The sequence below is a fragment of the Oreochromis aureus genome, linkage group 11 (assembly GCF_013358895.1).
Source record: "Oreochromis aureus strain Israel breed Guangdong linkage group 11, ZZ_aureus, whole genome shotgun sequence".
NCBI classification, from domain to species: domain Eukaryota; kingdom Metazoa; phylum Chordata; class Actinopteri; order Cichliformes; family Cichlidae; genus Oreochromis; species Oreochromis aureus.
This window is the reverse complement of record NC_052952.1, coordinates 11,269,478-11,292,927: the sequence shown is the minus strand read 5'-3', so window position 1 is coordinate 11,292,927 and position 23,450 is coordinate 11,269,478. Positions and strand designations below refer to the sequence as shown.

At 40.5% G+C, this 23,450-nt stretch overlaps 1 protein-coding gene across 4 annotated transcripts in view; it reads right to left on the bottom strand.

Annotated features, from left to right (window-relative positions):
* The window catches only part of trak1a (trafficking protein, kinesin binding 1a), a 36,640-nt gene extending 19,070 nt beyond the window's left edge, over window positions 1-17,570 (bottom strand). For 2 of the 4 annotated variants that reach the window (XM_031742677.2, XM_031742680.2), the window contains exons 1-2: window positions 11,109-11,245; window positions 7,802-7,996 (exon numbers count right to left, since the gene is read on the bottom strand). In XM_031742677.2, coding sequence (XP_031598537.2) covers window positions 7,802-7,996; window positions 11,109-11,112 — 199 coding nt within the window. In that variant the 5' untranslated portion in view covers window positions 11,113-11,245. Of the gene's footprint in view, window positions 1-5,006; window positions 5,272-7,801; window positions 7,997-11,108; window positions 11,246-17,352 lie in introns of those variants that run through there. The other 2 variants (XM_031742679.2, XM_031742678.2) reach the window with 2 other exon arrangements.
* Between the last annotated feature and the right edge of the window lie 5,880 nt (window positions 17,571-23,450).

Below are 23,450 nucleotides of genomic sequence, written 5' to 3'. Positions count from 1 at the left end.
CGTTTCCAGGGCTGGGCCAGACACACAAACACACACCTTCACAGGTGAATGTTTTTGCATACTATAGTTAACGTGCAGACAGTGTTATCAAGAGAGTCAAGAGATAAGCAAGGGCACTTTGAGCTGAGCTGCTTAGAGATTTTCCATTAAGTCAATCAGAAGAAAGACTGAAGAATAAACTTGTTTCTGAGACAGTACATGAGACATACTTGTACAGCCATACAAACTGACCCTACAGAACCCTAATCTTGCATAAACTGCATTTACAAGGTGAGATATAACAAAGCTACTTTGGGTTGTTCCCCTATTCCCCAGGGGTCGCTACAGCGGGTAGCTTCTCATGTTTGATTTGGCAGATTTTATACACCAGATGCCCTTCCTGATGCAACCCCAAAGGCATCTGTGTCTCCTCCTGGTTTGTTAGCCCAGTGTGTGATGCAAAAGCAAAAATATTTCTTTTCATTGAATGGGGACATACAGGAAGTGGATGACTAAGACACAACGACAAAAGAGTTTGCAAAGAGTGGACAGACAGAGTTTCAGTTTGGCATCAAATCTCATGCCTCACGTTCCTGAGCAACAAGCCAACCACTGACATGAAACAAGCTGTCAAAAATCAAAACAAAAAAAAATTCCAGCAAAGTTTCACAACATTTCAAGAGTTTAATAAAGACTAATAATCCTTCTATATTACACCATAAATTAACCAGTCAATTAGTGACTTCATCTTAAAGGTAAACTTACAAGCTTTATCGCAGCATTTAAATAGTTCAGGTGGAAGAGGTGAGGTAAAAAACATGAACAGAGAGGAATTTTTAAACATTTGAAAGAAGATATTACCATAACATACCATAATATTCATTGCATGTTAAAAAAAAAAAGACTAATATATATGATCTATGTCAGTGCCACATGACTGTCTGAGCTGAGCTGTTATGAGGGGCCAATCTTCAAAAATGACACATCAAAGAAGCTCCGGCTTCTGCTCATTAGTTGGCATTCAACTGTTATAATTATAGTAATTGGTCTAGAATACTGATGACAGCTCAATACCATCCCGCATGCCTGAGTAACTCCGCTCAATGTTCCTATGGATGCTTCACAGCAGGCAACAAAAGAGCTCTGGACAAACACCACTCAGTGTTTCCAGGCAGCGTTTACCTCCCCCATTGTTTTATGGTCATGTTGACTCTTAATGCTCCAATAGTTCAGCTCACACTAGTTTAGCTCACACTTTAGCTCTCATGGAAACATATCATATTGTTTTGCAATAAGCTCTGAGTCTTTTATTCAAAAACCAAAAAACTTTTTTTTTTTTTTTTAAATGTTGACTTTTGTTGTTAATCCACTTAAATGGCGCATCAAATGTACATTTTATATCAAATTAAGTTAAGAAAAAGCTTCCCGAGAAGTTGATAATCATCAATAAGCAAACGTCAGCTAGGGACCGTAGACAAGGTACATGCATGTAGCTACTGTGATATGACAATGGGTGGGCTTGACCATTTCGTATCACGGATAATCCTCCAGTTTGAAACTTTGTATCACCAACATTTACAAATTAGACTTCATTTTTTATTCAATATGACCAAAAACGACTGACTGAGCTCATGAACTCAGCAGAAAAGTGTGTACAGGTCAAAACTGAGCACTGTTTTCACATAGACTTCTATAGGACAAGAAGTCTTTTTGCAACCACAGCTATCGCCACCTGGTGGCCTTGAGACATAATGCAGGTTTAAGGTACTTACATATCCGGTCTTTAAGTCTCATGTCATTAGACGTTTCCGGGTCCAAACCCCGCTTCAGGTCCCAAAGTCAAACAAACACTGTGGCATCACTGAGAGTTAAAAACTGTCTAAATTCTTTCATCTTTAATAAAATGATCTGTGTGGCTGCTCTACCAGTCGTAACAGATTTCCATCTAAAGATGATATAGCATGTTCTGACAGGGATTTCTGAAAAAATTAAAACGTACAGCTCTGCTATCACTTCCAACATAAATGAAGACCGAAAACTAAACAGTAGTGACTTTTGTAGGGTTACTGAAGTTGGGCTAGCTGGTATATAATGATCTGCTAGGTGGTGGCTAGCTACACAGCTATGTTAGCATGTTAGCATAATATAAACATACTGAGGATGAGCGCTAACTTTTTTCCACTCGATAAAAGTTAATGGAGGGTTCTCGATGGTTAGGGATGAAGGTGTCTGCAAGGCAGGATGCTGTAAACGGACCAAACTTCAGTCAGGAGAACAACTGAGATAATCCATCCACAATACGAGGTTAGTCATTAATATACTGCTGCATGGGCTGGGCTGTAGTTACATCGTAAAGTTTTAAAAACTGAGCTTTAAAATGAATAGTGGTAATAAAAATTGAAAGAGGCCGACAGTGATCACTGACTGTTTTTTTTTTTTTTTTTTTTTAAGGGCTTGTTCAGATGAAATAGAACAAGATACAGAACATTAAAACACGCTGAAAACACAACAGCCTTAATAAACGCAGTAGTTTGGACCGTAAGCAGGGTTTATCACGTTATCACTTAAAGATAGGATTGACTTCATCTTTTTCTGTCATCTGTAGCAGGCACACAGGCCCTCTGAAGTAGTAATATCACTTTATGGACCTGCAATTTCTCCAAGCTCCAATTTGAATGACACTGAGGTATTAAACAAACATTAACATTATAGTTTGCATTGCTTCTTTTTGTCACCCCGCCCAAAACAAAATCTAAAACTGTATTCAATAGAGCTTGAAATTCAAATATTGTGAGAACCATTTCTTAGATTCCCAATGGAAAAACAGAACCCTTTTATTTAGCCCCAGCCCCAGTCTGAGCCCAGCTGTCCTGGTTGTCCTCTGTCCATTAAACCATTTGTTTGAAGGCCTCTGGAAATGCCAAAAAGTATTTGGCAGGTTGCTATCAACAAGACTGGCTTGGAGGAGCATGCAAATCATTGGGCTAAATATAAGCCAACCTACTTCCTCATCCCTCCCCAACATAAAACCAGCTGCATATCTATTTCTGCCTCGACACTCCATGAAAAGCTTTATCAAAGAAGCCGTGTGTCCCTTCTCATCCAGCATTTAAACATTTTAACACAGTAAACCTACCATCAGTGTCTAGCAGGCAATATCAGTTCTTAAAAAAGACTGGAAACAAAAGCTATACCAGCTGGCCACATGTGAATAACATTTACGTTGTGCAGCTCGAACTGGGAATCTGTCTCAAACTGTTATGTAAGAATGCATAATATAGGACAATGAACTCATTTCTCCTCCAACATCCATATTAAGTGTGCAGTTTAATGATGTCAAAATACAACAAGTGCACAATGTGCATGTGTACAACCAAAAGCAAAGCAATTACTATAGGTGAGAACTATATGTATAGCATGAAATCACTTTAAATAAGGGACCATAAGCAGGTGCATCATAATTAGGGAGCAAAAAAGACTAAGGCAAGAGAGTAGAAAGACGGACATGATTGTGAAGAAAGAGTAGGAGCTAAAAAATTTTTTTAAAAGCATAAAAAAAGGTAACAAGCGAGCCACTACTGCACCCTGCTGATAGTGACACCTGTCACATGACCGTGTGGATCAATCTGCAGATTCAATCTGGTATTTAATCATTTCAAGTCACACGCTAAAGCTACTCTGAGACAATACCGCAGGAGCCACCATAAACACCATAAACACACTGGAATTCAATAAATAAAGGATCGTTTTATAACGTTGCATTAGTTTAAGCTTGTTTTGTTTTTTAGGTCTCCAACAGGGGCTGATATCAGCTAATATCAGCTCTTCATTAACGCTCCAGCAGCATTTTCTAATAAAACAAGTTAGCAACCTACAGTGAGGACACCGCTTGACTCCACAGCACCATCTGCACAGTGCACTGCTGCATGTGCTACAGTGAGACCTCAATGTACAATAAAGACTGAGTTGGAGCCGCTCTGCTGGACAAGCTACAGATAAAAGCTTTCATTTTTGTGCATATGAGCAGAAACATATACGTGGATGCAAACTTAGCTAAGACAGGTCACAGATAATAACAGCAAAGATCTAAACTCGAAACCTTATTTCTAAGCAATTATAGGTTGCTTCTAAAAAATCCTGCTCTGTGTTATGGAGATCATTTACTGCAGTTATGTCATTGAGAGTTTAGATGATTGTATTTTGTTACTTTGTCACCATCTCCACAACATAACCTTTATTCATTTTGTCTCTATGTGCTAACGCAGCTACCCGCTGCATCAGCAGCAGGGAGCTGGCATTAGCACAACAAGAACTCTAGTTGTTGTCCAGAAACACAGGAGCCACCATAAAGTCCAGTCACACTTCCAACACTTAACACCCACAACTACTACTTGGCTCTATATTAGGAGCCACTGACTCAGCTGCCAAACACCACCCATTACAGCACCTACTGTTTATAATGCTGCTCCTCTCTGTCCTTTCCACAACACCTACCTTCATGGTTTTGCTGAGAATGCCAAGCCACAAGGTGACATTCACATGATTTAATTAGGAAAGAAACTAGCATACATTCAAACAAATCCCAATAGTGAGTTACTTAAAAGACAGTAAATGTATATTCAGTGTGCACGACTTCCTCAAAGCACTTCAAATATGTGTGAATTTGAAGCCAAAAAATTCCCAGCTAACTTTCCAGGAAGTCCTCCATGCCCCTGCTTTGAACTGGTTTCTTTTTAGATAGATTGCAAAGAATTTGACATGTTGATGTATGTAAAGTGCAGGAAACAGCTCTCTTTCTGTGCCATTGTAGTTGCTCTTATCCCATTTTCAGTCTCAACTGTTCTGTACTAATAATGTCTTACTAGGATACAATCCCCACAACAGCCATCTAAGTAGCAGTCTTCCACTTGAAATCCAATAGAAACTACTTACTTGCTACATACAGTAAATGAGCCTCTTTCCAACTCCAGGAAAGTGTCTGGCTTTTCAGGTTGTACATGTTAATCCACACTTTAGTGCTCTCTTACCATCAGTGCACTCTTCATAGTACCAGTCCAGCTCGTAGTAGTCTGCCTTAACAAACCTCTGGCCTCTGGTCTGGCCTCGTCTCTTCATCCTCACTGCTCTGACAGACAGATGTGCCAATGTCCCAGCATACTTAACTGTAGCATCCCAGCATGGTCAGAAACAAGCATCTGTCACTTTAACTGGTTTCCAGTAGAGTCTGGCGGTCAATAGGTCAGCATCTCAATTCTTCTTTCTCAGCATGCTTAGCAGATACCAGAATGGACACGGTTACTTTAGGTAAGAATCTGGTGCTCATGATCAGATTTCTTTTCTGTTCCACACTCAGTAACACCAGCCCGTTGCTGTGTTATGCTTAATTTAATGCACTGCTGGTGCCATTTTTGGATGTCATCAGTCAAAACCATTATTTGCGTCACCAGCTGTCAGCTGGAAAAAAAGTCACTTATTTGTATTTTAGTCCGTCAGGTAGTCTTTACCATTTTCAGCAAATTTTCCATCTTCTGCCAAATCAGTCCCTCGTCTTCCTTATTTTCTGTCGTCAGATTTCCGAAGTCACTCCGAAACAAATCAGAGCAAATAATCAGGTCCATCCACTTATAGCTTCATGTCAGGCCACCTTCGGCTGCTGTCAGCTGTTACTCTGGCCACGTTCTCTTCTTAAGGTCGCAAAATGACCTTTTCCTTCCCTTTTGTAACATTCTTTAGCTCAACACATGGACAACCGCATCTCCAGCAATGACTCAATAAACACAGAGATACAGAGAGCGAGGCAGCAGCAGCAGCAGTCACGGGTTTTGCAGCAGAAATGATGAGAATGACGACACAGTGGGATGGGTGGGCTAAGAAGGTGTCTGTAGCCAATGAGGGGGGGAATATCACCAGCTTCTTCCCGCCCACCATTCACATGTCAGCATTTCACCCTCCCTCCTCTCCTCTACTTTGTCCTTCTGCGTGGTTGTTATGGAAACAGCCTCAGACTCCAAGGCCTACGGCTGAGCAGCATGTAGATGCAGAGAAGGCAGTGTAGCGTTGGAAGGGGTGACGTGGCTAACTCGCAATGAATGAACCAAAATGGGGATTCTGGGATTTGTCATATAGGGAGTGATGAAGCGAACACATGGGAGGCAGAAAGCACGTGAGAGGAACCAGGGAGAAGCACATTATGAAACTACAGCGTAAAGTAGCTACATGCTCACAGGATGTGCTAAGACAAGGCTAACAACATAGTGTTAACCTGCTGCTTGCTAAAAACAGTCAGTGTTTCTTATACAGTGTGAAAAAAAGCAACTGCTGCTAACTAAGTGGCATGCATGGTTTTATGCTAATGTGCCAGTAGAGTCATATAACTGCTTACTCATGTAATGCAGTAAGGTTGCATAAGACCCCATTACAGGATCATTTAGAGCTGCTTGCCAAGTGAACCTGCACATTAATGCATGTATTATCATTGCATTTATACGTGTCTGTGTGCTGCTATTTGATTTCAGGTATGCAGTTGAACCAAAAGATAAAATAATAAGAAACAACGCAATCCCGAACACACAGCTATTCTAATGAAAAACTCAGTCTTTTTAAAAATGACATCTCCTACATGTTATCTGTTATTCTGTTGACAAATATCTATCACCAGCTGAGGCTGTGAGACAAATCTACCAATCAGACAGTCCACAGTCTTTGTTACATGTGCATTTTATGTCATCACACCATGGATTTGCCTTCGATCAGTCAGCTGCCTCATGTCACAACCTCCTCACACTCATCCTTCTCAGGCAGCAGATCAAATCAATGCTTACTCGGATGATGCAACAGCATGTAGGATATCCCCCTCCCCCACAGCGCTCCTGATCAAGATGCAAGTTGGGTTGGACTTTTCATTATATAAATGCTTAAAAATGGTAACAAGTTGGCACCGTCACAAAGTGCCAGTCTGTACAATCAGACACTCAAGATCAGTTGAGTTTTACCATTAAACATCTTGGCTCATGTATCACTCCTCCTTAGGGTGCCGATACCGAGCCATCTGCTTGAAGCAGATGGGGATAGCTAGTAAAAATCTAAGTGGAGATACAGATGATGACAAAGCACAGTGAAGGTATTGACTATACAGCAAAAAACAATTTTCATGATTTCTAATAATGGCTCTTCTGCCCCCTCGTTATCACCTGATAGCCTGGTTCTCTGTAAGGAATGTCAATAGAAAATTGAAGGTGCAGGCAATGGGGCACCGGGGTGTATTTGCAGCTCTTGATTAAGCCTATTTATAAGATGCTTGGTTTATTTTTAGAACATGTTTTTACCCTGAGTCACTATTCCAAGTAGACATGAGTTAGATATTAATAATTAATTTTGAAAAAAAAAAAAAAAACACTCTACACTCCCTTGGTTTGCTATGTGCAGTGTTTGCACATGTTATCACGAGCCTGTGCGTGTTTGTTTAATTCAAATTGTGTGCATGTGGGTCTGTATGTGCTCTAGCTGGCACAGATGGCAATCAAAAGCCACAGTTTGATAAGACAAGTGCTGACGTCGGCATAAAAAAAAAACACAACATGCGCACTGAGTGCACGAAAAAGCAAAACATTAACCAGAGTGAAATAGATAACAGTTATTAAATTTGTTGTGGCAACCACGGTCACTTGGTTCGCCCACACTAACGGAGACATCAATGGAGTCAACACCCTCTCTCATTTTCACAACATTAACGTTGCCATAACACTCAGATCTCTCACTGTCACTCTCCAACAACAGGACACACGTGTTGTTATATTTTGAAAACGCAGCATAACGAACTTACAGAAGTATTTGAGGGTCTCCTCAATCTGTTCAGTGGTCAGGTCAACGGCAGCGTCAGGGCCCAAGAGGGGAGTGTGCAGCCAATCATCTTGGTCATAACCGAAGATGGTGTCAGCCCTCAGCTTGTACACCGGCAGTTGTTCTTCCAATAAGCTGATAATCTCGAGCTCCGGCAAATCAGTATTGTTACACACATCTGCACATGGAGAGAAGACAAAGTGAAGAATAACTGCTGCTTTCTTTGGAAACATTTATTTTCACATTCTTCATAAAGTTAGTGGACACAGGAAACACCAGAACTTCTGGGTTATTCAATTTAGTAATCAGGACAACATATTTCATTTAGTACACTCATGCAGTCTACTGAACTGGAGGGTGTATGAGGCCCTCTAGTGGCCCACTGAGGAACTGGTTAGGTTTTAATTGCAGGATTTGAAAAAAACAAACAAAAAGGAGAGCAGCTAAAAGTTGAGTTGGTATCCCTAATTAACCGTAGCTTTGCGATTGTAATGGCTTGAAATGAGCTAGATGTCAAACATTTCTAATCATTTTTATAAAATACGGGCTTGCCAAACAGTTTAAATTAAGTTTGAATCCACTGTTGTGCCACATCCTTATCTATGACAATAAATAATTCCTTGGCCATAATAAAGCCCATTATTACCCCAACAGAGATAATGATGGCATGCATACCAAACAAGATAAAACAAAATCAGGCCTCCAGTCTCTGTGCAGCCAGCTGATACGAGATTAACCTGCTCAGACATAATAAATAAACAGATGTAAGTAGGTGTCGACTAGCTGCAGGGCTTCCCTAGTAACCTGACATCAAACGTCTTAATTGTTTCCTGTTATTTGCTGTGAAAAAGAAGAACAAAAGATGTGAAATGTATATATTTTTACATTGTTATAGCCCAAATTAGGTTTGCTCTCTGTATGGTCTCTTTCTTTATCATTTAAATAATGATTACTGGGTGTTTTCAGCCCTTGTATGACAGCTGCAGTGATAAGAGATAGTAAAGGGAGATGGATGGATGACATTACACGCCACAAAAGTTCCGGTCAGCTGGGATTTAAGAGAGGACTGAATGCTCGAGGCACATGCGCCCTAACCACCGAGCCACTCAGTTGTGCACTCTTTTTTTTCCTTCACAAAATCAACAGCAGCCTTCCTCTGTGAACCACTGATTCACAATTGTACTCTGCTGTGCAAACTTAAATAACCTTACCTAAGCTTTCAGCTATGCGCCTCTCTGTTCACACATCGCTTTAGTGTGCTATTAAAAGCGTCATCCATTTTTGGCTCTATTAGAGAACACATTCTCTCTGCTTACACACTCAAATCAGGTTTGGTCTTTTTTCTTTTTCCCTCCTCCACAAATATAGAACAGAGAAGCTCTTGGACCGACAGAATGAGACAAAACATGGGAATTAACATACAGTAAAAATAAAGTTCTTTGTTTCTTTGTTCTGTCGCTCTATCTGCCCGTCTGTCTGTCTGTCTCCCCAACAATGCGGTCTTACAGTTTTTCTAATGCAGACTGAATGACCGACTGTGCTGAAAAGGGGAACGCACACTCACAGCAGAGGCTGGGCAAACATTTAGCAAGCACAGCCAGAGAAATTTCAACACAGATGTAAGTGCTGAATATCCAATTCCATCAGAACAAGTGACATTTCACAATTTTCTGGATTTTGCCACTTTGTGCCGCCTCTGGTTTGTGTAAGATTATGATTGATTAGCACATCTCTGTGTAAAACCAAATGATCTGCCAAAGTATAGCAGCACATAAACTGTGCCATTATATTGACACTGAAGTTTTGTAACAATCTATATATTAAAAGCTTTCCTGCGGAGCACATTCTGACAACGTATGAGCATGAATAATACTTCAATATACCTAAATATACTGCAATATTTGGATTCTGATATGAAATATGAACAGTGAACTCTTTAAATGGGAGATGTTTAAGGATGGTAACACTGCAAATGTCACCCAACAAGGTTTTTAGCCTAATTTAAAGGCAAAAAGAAAAGCAGGATGAAATAAGTGTGTGTGGAGGGGGGGCATTGATACGTATTAACATATCAGAAAATGTATAAATGTCACAGCCCTATCTGGGCTTGTTGTGATTTTGCCTCAGTGCTCCTGCTCTCTCTGCAGCTGTAGGTACCACCTGTCTGTGATTTGATACTACTGAGCATTTAGGCTCAGACTGCTTTGTGTCTCCACGGTGTGGTGGTTTACACATTCGCCTAACAAGAGAAAGATCCAGGTTTGATCCTGGGAGGAGACAAAATCCCTTTCGGTTGCATCAGAGAGGGCGTCCAGTGTAAAAACTGAAACAAGTGGGGCTCCCTCTTAGAATAAGTGAGCCACCGAAAGCAGATCCCCTGAACCTCTTGGGAAATGCAACAATTATACATATAAAAATATTTTATTTTTTCATGTGACAGAAAGAATATCACACAACAGAACTTTACATTTACTATGGACCATTTTTTAAAATATGTATTTTTTTGTATCCCACTATCTCTTCATAAGAGAGTGGATAGTAAAACCTTTTAAAGTAAATACAGAGGAGGCACAGAGCACACAAGCTGCGAGGACACCACAACAAGAAAGTTCAAGTTCAAATGTAAAAATAGGCCTGTCACACAGTCCGTCTGAGCAATAAACACACTGCCTAACACAGCGAGCGGGCTACGAAGACACAGAGAGGGTTTTATCACATTAAAGAAAAGCTACTGACTGACTAGGATCAGCTGAAATGTTAGCAGTCACAAAGTGTTTGTGTCAGACCGTTCAACCTCCCACACATGACTTTTCAAATCTTTAACTAGAAAGCATAGATCTGAAATGCAACATGGCTGCCTCCTGTTGACCAAAACAATGCACTTATGCCCCCTGAGGTCAATACTTGAAAAGCCAGGGTTTTTTTCTTCTTTCTAAAACCTACTACTTTCTAAAACGCACTAACAGGCTTTTAGCCGTTTAAACCTGAAAATCTTATCTTTTACTATAAAACTGAACCCACATTATGACATGTGACACTTTTGATTTTTCACAGATTGAAACAATTCAAACATAAAAAACATTTCCTTTGCAAAGCCAGCTCTTTAACGCCCCTTTCAATATACAAGGTTAAAAAGACAAGAAAGCAACAGTCCCCGACAAACAGATAACAAAAGGGACAGCCGGAAGATACAGCGAGCGCTCTGTCCAGATGTTAGTCAGACTGCTCATAACTGTCACTAGAGATGAGCTGAAACTGCTAGAAAACCATTCTCCACAGAGCATACTCACTCATGGTGCCTGAGCACGACAACCACTGCCCCCCTTCTTGCCCTCCAATTACATTTTCCAGCAATCCGGGAGAGGGCAAGGTCGCGGGAAATAACACAGAAAGAGAGAGAGTGTGCCGGGAGGGTGGGAAATGGGAAGAGCAGAGTACTAAAAGTTTTAGAGGACAGTACAGAGTGCAGGAGACCGAAAGAGAGGGGAAAAAAAAAAAAGAGGGAGGGAGGAGCGGCTGGAGCCAACCAAACTGGTCCCATCATGCTTGACATGCCAATGACGAGAGACCACATGGACCGCCCCACTCTCTCACTTTTCCACACTGTGGCAGCCAACAAACCAGCTGGGCCCTGCATACAAGCTGAAAGACACACACACACTATTTTCCCCTAATCCTGTATAAACCAACTGTGGCCACACCAGGTCTGATGCTGTTCAGTGCACTTTACTGTCTTTACTTTCTAGCTGCTCAAGCTCCATTACTAAAACACTAATATCGAGAGATCGGGCCTTTCAAATGTGCGAGAGACAGATGGATCAAAGATTTCAAAAGTGTGAGTGTGTGTGTGCTTCGAGGTGTGGGTGAAAACACAGCTTGAGCCAAAAGATAAAAAACTCAACGTAAAGGAGATTTTGCTATATTAGAGAGCAAGTGTTAAACTACCAGAGAAACAGATCAGCGGAAAAGGTTTCTCCTCGTTACAGCAGTAATCACAGTCTGTGCGACAGGAGCAAAGCTCCAGCAGAAAACCTGCCAAAACACCACTCAAGATTTTTTCCCTGTAATCCCACAGATCCCAGCTTTTGGCACCAAACGAAGCTCGATATGATTACATGTGATCCTAAGCTGATGTGTAATAGTCTTAGAAGCAGACTAATAGCTGCGTTAATCAGTTTAGAATCACTAGTTACCAAACTTCATGGTAACGTGAGCAATTAGGGTGGTGCACAAAGTAACCGATCATTGAGATGTTTCATTTTAGAAATGAGGTAATTTCAAGTAAAAGGAAGTACAGAAGTTGGTGGCTGGTTTGATGCAAACTATAATCCACTAACACTTAGAAAATTGCTTCCATTTAAGTTGTAGTGCTGCTCCGTGGAGTTGCAGCAGAGGGTTATCCAGATTTAGATTGCAGCACAAGCAGCTGCTGGTCACAGAGGGTGCACTCATGAAATAAAGCGCAGTGGTACGTCAGTGTTATCAAATGTCACCGGCAGCTCACACATCTACACGTGGGTGGCGAACCAGGGTTTTCAAATGTCACTGTGAATCTGAGTCTACTGTGTTTGCCCAGGTGTTATTTTTTGTAAATAAAAAGCTTATTACCAATAAAATAAAATCCCTCAAGTCCTACATGACAGGTTGACAGTAAACATCTTGAATGACAAACGTAACATGGGATTGGTTGTTGGATTTCCCAATAAATCATTACAATTTCCATCAAAGAAGGATTTAACTGCGGAATTATCAGATTATAAATCACAAATATTTGGTTAAGTGATTCCCACTCTTCCAGGACAAAAACCATGCAAACTTCCACACAACAATGCTTCTCGTTTGGTTTGTGCAGTTAGTACAAAGAGATATTTTTCCATGTGTATATATTTTCTGTGGTTGCCTAATACACTTCTGATAACTCATATCACAGAGCAAAACCAACTTCCTAACACTGTGTAGAGCCCACTCGTGTTTGCAGGAGATCTGTGGTTCTGCTGTGGTGTCTGGCACTGGATCATTTGGGTCCTGTGGGATGAAAGATGGTGGTCTCTATCAAAGGGGCTTGTTCCGGGGCATGCTGAAGGTGGTGCATTAGATTGGGATCAGCGTTTTAGTCTCTTGGTTTCTGAAGCCGTTTGTGAACTCTCCAGCTTTTGGAGGAAGCAGCTGTCGGGGAGTGCCGGTGACGTGTGTCTAAGTAACATCCATGAATGTTGAAGTTACACCAATCTGTTCTTAGTAATAGTGCGCTTAAAAGTAAGAATTCACATAATAAAAATCAGTTTACTTGGATACAAATGTGAGCTGGCGATTTTGATTAGTTGGACATCCTGTGGAATAACACGGTAACGCTGCATCACACCGCAAGCGACATGGCAACCACAGACCAGAGAGAGTCAATCACATTCAGTGACTTAAAGCGACTATGGGCAAAATATCCGCTGATGAGACAAAGTAGCTGTGAGTAGCTGGAGATTTTTTTCTTGTATATTTATTTGTTTGTTTTGTTTTTGTGCTTTATGTTCAACTTTATTGTTGTGCCTGATAACAAATTAAAAAAAAAAAAAAAAAAAAAAAATCTATACAAATACAGATGCAGGCAACAGGAGTCTGGAACATTCACAAGCGTCCAGCCGTCAGCTGCAAAGCAATTCACGACGAGCCAATCATTTCCAGTGTGGACGCAGCTTAAAGGACAGCTTTAACAGACCAGAAATGAAGGGCGAAGGAATACTTTTCTTTAGACATTAAAAGACATCAAATATGTAAACGCTTAACCCTAACCCTTAAAATCATCTCTAGTTAAATATTAGAGCTGCCAGAGCAGCTGATTAAGTCCTTTTTTTTAAAGCCCTGCTGTGTAGCATGACACTGACGCAAGAGCTGGAATCAGCCAGAATAGTAAGGAGGCATCAACTTAACAGAACATCAGATACAGTATGTAAACATCTGAAATCACTTCTTTGTGTTTGTGTTCCATGTGCCAGATGTAGACAGATGAGATCATCTGTCTACATCTGGCACAAACTCACAGTGCATATTTTATGAATGTTAAATTCAGATTCAACCCACTGTTAAATATTTTTCAGGTCCACAGAATTGATAAAATCCAAACTAATGTAGTTCAGTTTGTTCTGTAAAGTATGCAGTCAGCCACTGTTCTTACTCCCAGTTGTTCTTGTTGGATTATTCATACTTTTTTTATGTACAAAAACATTGTAGCCATAGCAACCCTCAGTTTATGTGTGCAGCAGTCCCCCCCCCGCCGCCAAAATTTTCCACTCAGTGACTACACTTCCTCAAACAGTGACTGCACTGATCAGACTGACTAGCTCACAGAGGCTAATCTCAACACACAGAGTGTTTTGAGCGCTTTACTGAGACTCTCGTGGGTCAGCACAGGTTCAAACTTGTCTTTGTGATAATGCAAGCAGAACCCAACACTCCTTTAAAAAAAGAAAAAGAAAAATAGCAGCACAGTGGATGTTTCTGCATGCCGTGATTGGATGAGAGCCAGAGGAGCACACCCATCAGATGAGATTCAACTCTGTTTGTCCACTTGCCATAACTTTGCCAGCCGCTTACCAAAGTTATCCGTCCTCTGCCTCTTTTCTATGCGTCTGTTTGCTCCCAATCGTCCTCTCCACACCAGACATCCCATAATTTCACTGTTACTCAACTCTTTACATCATCGGAGACTGGTAACCACGGAGAATTAATCTCACACCCAGAAACTGCCGCATGGCAATGAGCTGCTCTATTCAGCTCATTGTGTTCATTCATTCTCCCGTACCCACTCCCACACCAGCTCTCCCTCTCTCTGTGAGAGATTCAAAAAGAGAGTTGGAGAAGCAGAATGACAGACAGTGAAGGCTGAGGGAGGGAAACATGAGGACACAAACAAAACAACTGCAAATTTGAACACAAACCAGCAGATGGCAGCACTGACCTGAATACCTCAGCTGACTTTGAACAGTTAAAACTGGGCTGCTGTAGATCCTACCACAGCTTTGATTTCCACATTTGACTTTGTAAATACAAGTGACCTGTTAAAGAATGAGCCTGTCAGCCTGAAATCAAGAACTTTTTTTTTTTTTTTACATATACGTAAAAACCCAAAGAAAAAAGAAAAAAATGCATTAATGCATTAATATGCATTAATGCATATTAATGCATTAATGCATTAATATGCATTAAAGCCAACAGCTAAAGGAAAATAAAGTTAAGATAATAAAGAGCAATAATAATATAGATTTATAGATTTTTTAGGGCTTTAACAGACTACCTATAAGAGTCGGCAACTGATTTTTAGGGAATAAGCTGTCATATGAATGTACACAGCACTGTAGGGTTTCAGTCTTCTAAAAATCTATTTCAGAGAACCACCGATAGGGGAATTGGTGATTTAAACATCTGATGTATCGGCAGATATTTTAGACACACAAAGCATAAAAATAATCCCTCACTTTTATTATGTAAAGTAATTTATTAGTCCTCATTAAGATCGCATTACAGTGCAGTTTAAAATTAATCTTTCTTTAATTTTACAACAAGTCGGGGATTACTCGTTTGTGCTTACGTGCCCTACATAACACTCATAACATGGTTAAAGGGTGTTTCTCCTGTCTCTTTTTTTTTCGTGGCTCAAGAGTTGGGAGTTCGCCTTGTAATCGGAAGGTTGCCGGTTCGAGCCCCGGTTTGGACAGTTTCGGTCGTTGTGTCCTTGGGCAAGACACTTCACCCGTTGCTACTGGTGGTGGTCAGAGGGCCCGATGGCGCCAGTGTCCGGCAGCCTCGCCTCTGTCAGGCTACAATGTAGCTTGCCATCACCAGTGTGTGAATGTGTGTGTGAATGGGTGGATGACTGGATGTGTAAAGCGCTTTGGGGTCCTTAGGGACTAATAAAGTGCTATACAAATACAGGCCATTTACCATTTAAATTTACAGGTCATTGTAAATGCTGACACTGATATATCAATAAATGGCTGATATCGGCCCCCATTGATATCGGTCGGGCTCTAACAGTAAATATAACACTTTTCAGACATGCAGTTCTTTCCTTTAATTCTACTTTAAGCACTTTGGCCTGTTTTTCATGAAAGTTTAGATTTCGCAACATTTATGTTTCACTTTCAAAATGATTGAATGATTTTCATGGGATTTGCTCAGCTCTCTTAAAAACATGATTGTTGGGCAGAGTACACTAAACACCAATATCATCAAATTCATAACTTTCCATTCGGTTCATTCAGTTTGTAGTGGATCTCTAAAGGAACAAAAACTATCATCCCTGCTGTAGACCAAGAATGGCCCTGTTCTCTAGGATGGATAATATGAATCTCCACTTATATTTAGTGGGTGTTAAATTACTTTGGTGGCCTGGCCAAGTAAACTCTATATATGGGGAAACCCTGCACTGCACCAGCTACAGTAGATGTGTGTACCTGGTCACCAATAAGCCATAAGCGCAAACCTTCGATTTGGTCATGCTGAACGAGTAGAGGTGCTCTGGCTTACTCTGCAGTTGATTTAACTCTAAAAGTGTAACTAAATCTACATATGATAGATGACTGAGTATGACTTTCCTACATGACTCTTTTGGTAACATAAAAAAAAGAGAGACCTTGCTGTTCAAAATAATACAAGGAACTGAGATCATGCCCAAGGGTGGAAAAAGAATGTCTTTGGGAGGGTCTTTTCCTGTTGCTCCTGTGAGTATGAACGTTACACAGTATGGTGCTGTATAAGTGCTTGGCAACATTTATGAAGTGCTGAAGTAGCTTTTTAGCCAGGATCTACTCAGCTCCCTCTCCCTCCCTTAATGATCCTCAGAATCCCAACCTCCTCTAATCTAGACTGCTGCATGATTAGCATAGCAAAAAGAAGGAAAGAAAAAAATCAATACTCATTAATTTTGTATGTAATACCAACTCAATTAAAAGTGTCTGGTGGGTATTCTGCCCAGACTGTAAAGAGAAAGGAGAAGGGCCAGCGCACAGCTACATATTGGACACTAGTGTCATCCTGCATTGAGGAGGAGGGTTAACGGGGTGATGGGGGAAAAAAAGAGGAGGGGAAACGCGTGAAAGAACTGACAGAAACAGTCCACTGAGAGGTCTTCTCTCTTTCACATGCTGGCTCACACACAGCTGAAGTCCCCTGGAGCTGCTTCACTGACAGGATGTTACATTAGAGAAGGGTCACAGAAAAGGGACAGTTTCTCACAGCTCCAAAGGCCTCACTCTCATCCAAACCACCTCCATCAGCCTGCAGTGTTCCTAACACTTTACTCCAAAACCATTAGAGACTGGGGGCTGGCATTACTGTAAACTTTTAATTGGGTTAAACTGTGCTGTACTGTGTAAGTTCTATAATACATTAATGCAGCCAAATGGACTTGTAAAGGACCAAAGGAGATCATTTTTGACAGATGAATTATACGCATGTCTGCACACAGTGCTGATACAACAGCGCCAAATGGGTTCCAGTAAGTTTTGTCTGCCGACAGTTATAACATATGCATGCAGCAATTACCAGTAATGGTCTCAGCATCTGTGTAGGTGGCCGTGAACTTCTGAAGTGCAGCCTCACTGACATACTCCTCCTCTTCCTCCTCCTCACGGGCCAATCGGAGCGCTTGGCTACGGAGCTGGGATGCGTGTATGTGTTCGGAAGGCTGTTTAGGGGGCGGGGCGGAGGAGCAGGAACAGGTGGGGGGAGTCTGAGCCCTCGGGTCCAGCTTGGCGCTGAGTGATTACCGATTAAAAACAGGACCGGCCATGGACCAAACTTGGACCCGCCAAAGCAGAAACTGAATTAGAGTTGTCCTGAGCGCATTTATTTGACAGGGGAGGACGGAAATGGTCAGGTTGTCTCACCAGCAAGGCACAGAGGGGGCAGCTGCCAAACCAAACTCCTGTAAGGGTGGAGAGACAATGTCTGAAAGACAAGACGAAGAATTACATTAAGCAACGCTTATGTTAAAATCGCAGTGTGTAAAAAGCAAAATGATGTAAAACAAAGCACAACATCTCACAGGCTCAAGTTAAAACTGTGCGTTTATAAATATTATTTACTTTGCCGTGTGAAAACACATTTAGATTCTCTCTTTTTCTCACTCACATAAGGGCAAGCAGTAGTATCACACTTCTCTGCACGATGGATGATTGGCTAAGAAGCAGTGCACATACTCGAATGTAGACAGTGCCATAGACATGACTTTAACCTGTCTTATCAGTCGGTCAGGTATACCGCTATGACCTAATGTAAACCAGTTAAACTGGCATGTAACTAATATTATGTCCGAGGAGGTTATAATTAGGTTTTTATTTTTACTTTAACAGGCAGGTTGTGACTCGTGGGTAGATAAATAAATGCATGGATTAGATGAAATATAGAAAACCCTCTCAATATACTGTCAACGCCATCCAGAGCATCACCTCAAAACAATGCAGTATTGGAAAACTGGAGCCAATGTGACGCAGTGGATAACTACAATGAAGTCACTGTTTAATTAAACTACAACAACTCAGCCACAGCATCTATGATAAAAGGAAACCTGGGAAACGAGCTAAAAGGCGGACACAAATCACATCATTCTCCAGGCTGCCAAATCAACAGGAACTCATCTACGTTTCTCTTTATGGCGAGCCATTCAAACACACTCACTCCTGATCATCATTAATTTAAAAAAAAAACATGTAGTTGTGGTTTTATTGCACCACATCTTCTGCTTCTCCACTTTCTGCCTTCTACAACATTAAAACTCCCTTTCCCTCCCCTGTATTTACCCACACTCCTCCTTCTCCTTCTCACCATCTGTCTTTTTTTCCACCAGGGCCTCCTCTAAGACGTACTGAGTAAGATCTCATTGTGGGAAGCAGAATTTAGGTCACAGAGTTTCCATTATTTAAGAGCAAACGGACATCATAAAAGGCCTAAATATTGTTGCTAATGACAACAGTCTCTGCAAAACATACGCCAAGCCACAGTTTGTACTGAAAGTCAAAACCTAAATGTTTTTCATTAATGTTTGAATTAAAAAAGTCTTAATTTAGTTATCACAACTTCTAAAGAAATTAAAATTGTTATAAATCTATACAAACACTGCAGAATATATCATGCATGTTTATTATTAGCAGCTGATTCTAATACCAATACTAGGAGATGCCAATATTAATATTTTTATCATCTTTGTTTTGCTTTTGATGCTATTTATTCCTCTTGTTTCGGTTTTATGTGCTGGACTAATACTTAAATGGCACTTTTCTGTTCTTACTAAGCACTCAAAATATTTTTTTTTCCCTTTTAATGCCTCGTCATACTGTCCTAGAACCAATAACCAGATCAACACTGATGCGGCACAAAAAAATAAACACCTGTCATTCTATAAATGTCATTCTATTTGCAGATATCAGTCAACAAAAGCAGAAAAACAAAGCAACGCTGTTATTAAACAGTTTCATTCAAGTGTTTTCCTTTGGGGTAATTGAACTGTGTCACGTTTAGCAACCTGAATGAAGGATGTGTCATTGCTATACAAGTGTAATGCTGACCAAGCAGTACTGTACTTTGAAGTTAAGTTTCAGTAATAACTGGGTCAGCAATAAAAGGATCAACTATGTTATGGCCACAAAAATCCCCATGGTGGGAACAACATAACATCGTGCTGTGGAGCCAGGGCTCAAGGACAAGGTGTGGTTTCCACCAACTTCATTGTTTTCTTTATGTCACAGGTTTTGCAGCAATGATACATTAAGGTCAAGAAGTTTTTGGACGACATCGCTTTTGTAGCTTTGTGTCTTTACATCCCTGCATAGGACCTTAAATCAATCAAACAAACATGAAATTGAAAGGCAGACTTTCAGCTTTAATTCACGGGGTTTAAGAAATGATTGCATTAACTGTTTCAGAGTAACAGTCATTTTTATATGTAGTCCCCATTTTCAGATGCTTAAAAGTAAATGGACACACTAATATGGGTGGATAACAAGGGTGTTGACATGTTTTAATGCTTTAAGCATGTTCTCTAGTTGTAGTAGACAGTGGTTTAAGGAGGTACAAAAAACTACAAATACCTGGACAGGATTCATAATGCATAATATTATATATAATATCCATATAATATCCATAACAATGCTGTCATTAAAACCTGTCATAAGTGGGAGTCAGTCTGCCATTTTCTGCAATTGAATGGGATCAAGTTGGGAGTTACATGCAATTGGTTTCTCATAAAACACCAATTAGTTGTGATAAATAGTCAGGACTACATAGACAGAAATTCACATTTAATATTTAAGTTTGTGCTCAGCAATTCCTGTTCTATAGGAAAATAACCAGCTGGCAGTCAGTTGAGTCGAGTCCACTCAAAGTGTTGAGACCGATTCAGACTGCTGCAAACATGTTTATGGCAGCATTATAAATGGGAACGTTTTAAATTAGATTAAATTATGTGCAAACCTTTGAGAATCTCTGAGAGTAATTGGAAATTGTAATCGAAATTGTCACTAGGTGTGAATGTGCGTCTGTCCCTGTGTGTTGGCCTCTGTTTGACTGGCGACCTGTCAGGTGTACCTGTGACAGCTGGGATAGGCTCCAGCGCCCCGCGAATTCCTGAAAAGGCAGGCACTGGATGGATGGATGAATTTATTTATTTATTTTAGTATATCCAAGGTGGTTGCTGTCCTACCTTTACTCATGTGACTAAACCATTAGCTTACTCCGAATTAGCAGGTAGCTTTGTCAAGCTAAGTGTCCAGTTTTGGATTGTTTTTCAGTTGAGGTCATTTAATAAGTTTGCTCATCTAACATTATCTCAGGATGGTAGTGCATTAGATAAGCCCTTTTATTGCCTGTATTTTAATTTCTTTAATAAAATACTGATATTTGGTGTCCCTGTATGGATGCAATATCACATTGCAAAATAACATGACTTCACGCTGTGTTGACTTTTCTTCCTCCTATCCTTATCTTCCACTGTGTTTTAGTGTGACTGAGCTGGTCAGTGCATTCATTGCTTTTAAGAGGCAAAAGTACAAGAATTGTTCCACTGTATCACATATAAGATGACTGTGATAAATACATCCAAACACACATCTTCATCGCTGATTGTATTTGGTTAATAACAGCAAGTGTAAAGATGGGTTTACTTTGAGATTACAGATGTGTTAAGTGGAAATTTTAAATCATTTACATCAGCTGTCTGGAAGGCTTTATGTGTGGATCCCTAGGACTTGAGTTAGCACTTAACTGTTTAGATAAAACTTGTGACACCCCAAAAAGATTTTGTCAATTTACGCAGAGATAAGAACTATTCGATCTTAGCCCTGACAGTCTGGAAAAAGACAAACAGCTGATTTGTCAGTGCAGTCTGTTAATCAGTTACTACTGACGGGGCTTGAAAACGCAACAACATGGACATTACAACACAGACCACAAATATTCAACAGCTGCTTTAAGAAACCAGAGCTGCACCACCCAAACCTTTTAGTAATGTTAAAAACGTCTTCCTTCAAGACTGAGTCAAGGCCAGCTCAGTGGCCTAACCCTTTCTTTGTTCCAACTTGACCTTAACAACTCTTAGATAATAGGCAACAACAGCAAAACCACGCATACCACGCGCCATGAGAACAACAGAAATGTGTCGATTCGAGTGAATCCCGATAACATTACACTTCACACATGTGACTTCTAATGCATGGGAACTCTCACAGGAGACACCACAATATGTTTATTGTTTTCTGGCACATGTGGTGTAACCTCACAGTGGTCCAAGGTGAGTAAGCCCTTTCCTGACATCCAACTGAGAACAAGCCTCCTTTAAAAAAAGTTCTTTAATCTACTTGGGAAAAAACAACTGATTCTTTCTACATTCAAATAAACACACACACACAATTCTAACAACCTACCACTATTTGTTAAATATCAGCTAACTGACTGAGATTTAATACTGCAGTTTGCAAGTACTGTCAGAGTTAGAATTGGGATACACAACGCAACCTATTAGCAATACCATTAGCATGTCTGCTGTTAAGCACACCACAGTCAATACATCGATTCACAATACATGCTGTTGCAGTACTTTTTAGCAGCTGAGTGCTCACTTTTGTCCTAGCTAGAGGGGATTTCCTTACTTTTAGCAGCAGACCACGTAAAGCACTTAGACTTGGAGCTGTGCAGTTTTCAGTGTTTTGCTATGTGCAGCATGTGTGTGTCCTGGATAATGGAATATACAAAGATATCCTGACAGACATTTGGCGGTCATCAGTCTAGTAGCAGGAGAGAGTACAAAACAAGCTGTGATCATGAATTAGAGCGTAAACGCAGGAAATGCTGTATCCACCATAAACTACTTCCTGTCAGTGTTTTTTGACTCAAGGGACGAATTGAGCTGAACTTAAATCAGCTCTAAGACATATTTCAAAACCCCTTTTTTGGCTATGCTGACGAAAATGTCAGAGTCTCAGTGGCGAATGGGTGAGGTGTCCTGAACCAGACATAAATGTGGAAAAGCTGGTCCCATAACATCTCTCAGGACTGCAGGCCAACATGTAAAATCCCTGAATAAATAATAATGACGTGATGGTGACAGAAATCAGGCAGCCATTGGTTTTGACTAAAAACCAAAACGCCCACATAATCGTGTTATTACACAACAACATAAATGCACAAAGGGATCAAGCACTGTTGAATACAAAGGGTAATGCTAATTCTTAAGCTGTGTTTAACTGGTCAGAAGCTTACCTAACAGGTTCAGTCAAGTCTCAGATGCGTCTTTAATTCCCTCTTGCGTACCCCTAACTCTTTTTCCTGCAAATGAGATTATGTGAAACCTTTCATTTTTCCCCAGCATCATCTTCCCTAGGTTTCAGATATCAGCAATGTCAAATATTAGGCGCAAACAAAATGTCCTTAAGGGTATGTTGCTATATTTACATATGAAGCACATGGTGCCAGTGTAGGCTAACCAAAACATTACCTCATAAGTCAAAAACTGCTTTTTGGGATTAAAGCAGGATTTCGTGTGTGTAGCGTGTCTCAGTGGAAATGTCACTATGAACAAAATGTTTGTGTGGCGCTGTAAATGAAGGTCAGTCCAGGATTCAGGACTTCCTGTCAGCCACTGTTTGATCATGGGATCAATCAATACCCTGTTATCCTAGGCCTGACTAGAGATGCAATCAAAAGGTGTGATTCCTCCTAAATACAGACTAGATAAAAAGAAAAAGAACAACTATTCAATAACAACTTAAAGTGATTCACAAAACTTTCAAGATTTAAATGATAGTTTTTAATATTTATGCAGTAACCAATGAGGAAAGCGTGAATAACACCCAGGGAACCTCACCACAGTTTTCTAGTCTCAGGTAGTAGTGTGCACCTTTTTTGCGAGTCTGACACTGCATCTGCAAAAGAGTGGTGAGGAATGAAATTTAAAGGACTAACCCTGTAAAGACACTGCTTTTGTAGAGATTTAGTAGTTTGATGGTAAAATATGACTGCTTATATCTTACAAATGTATGAAAAAGGAGAACTAGAGAATCTTACACCCGGGTGGCATTTCAGACCACACCCATCTTCAAACTCTGCCTGATCTCAAGGACACACCTGTAAAGTTTCATGGCTGTAACTTT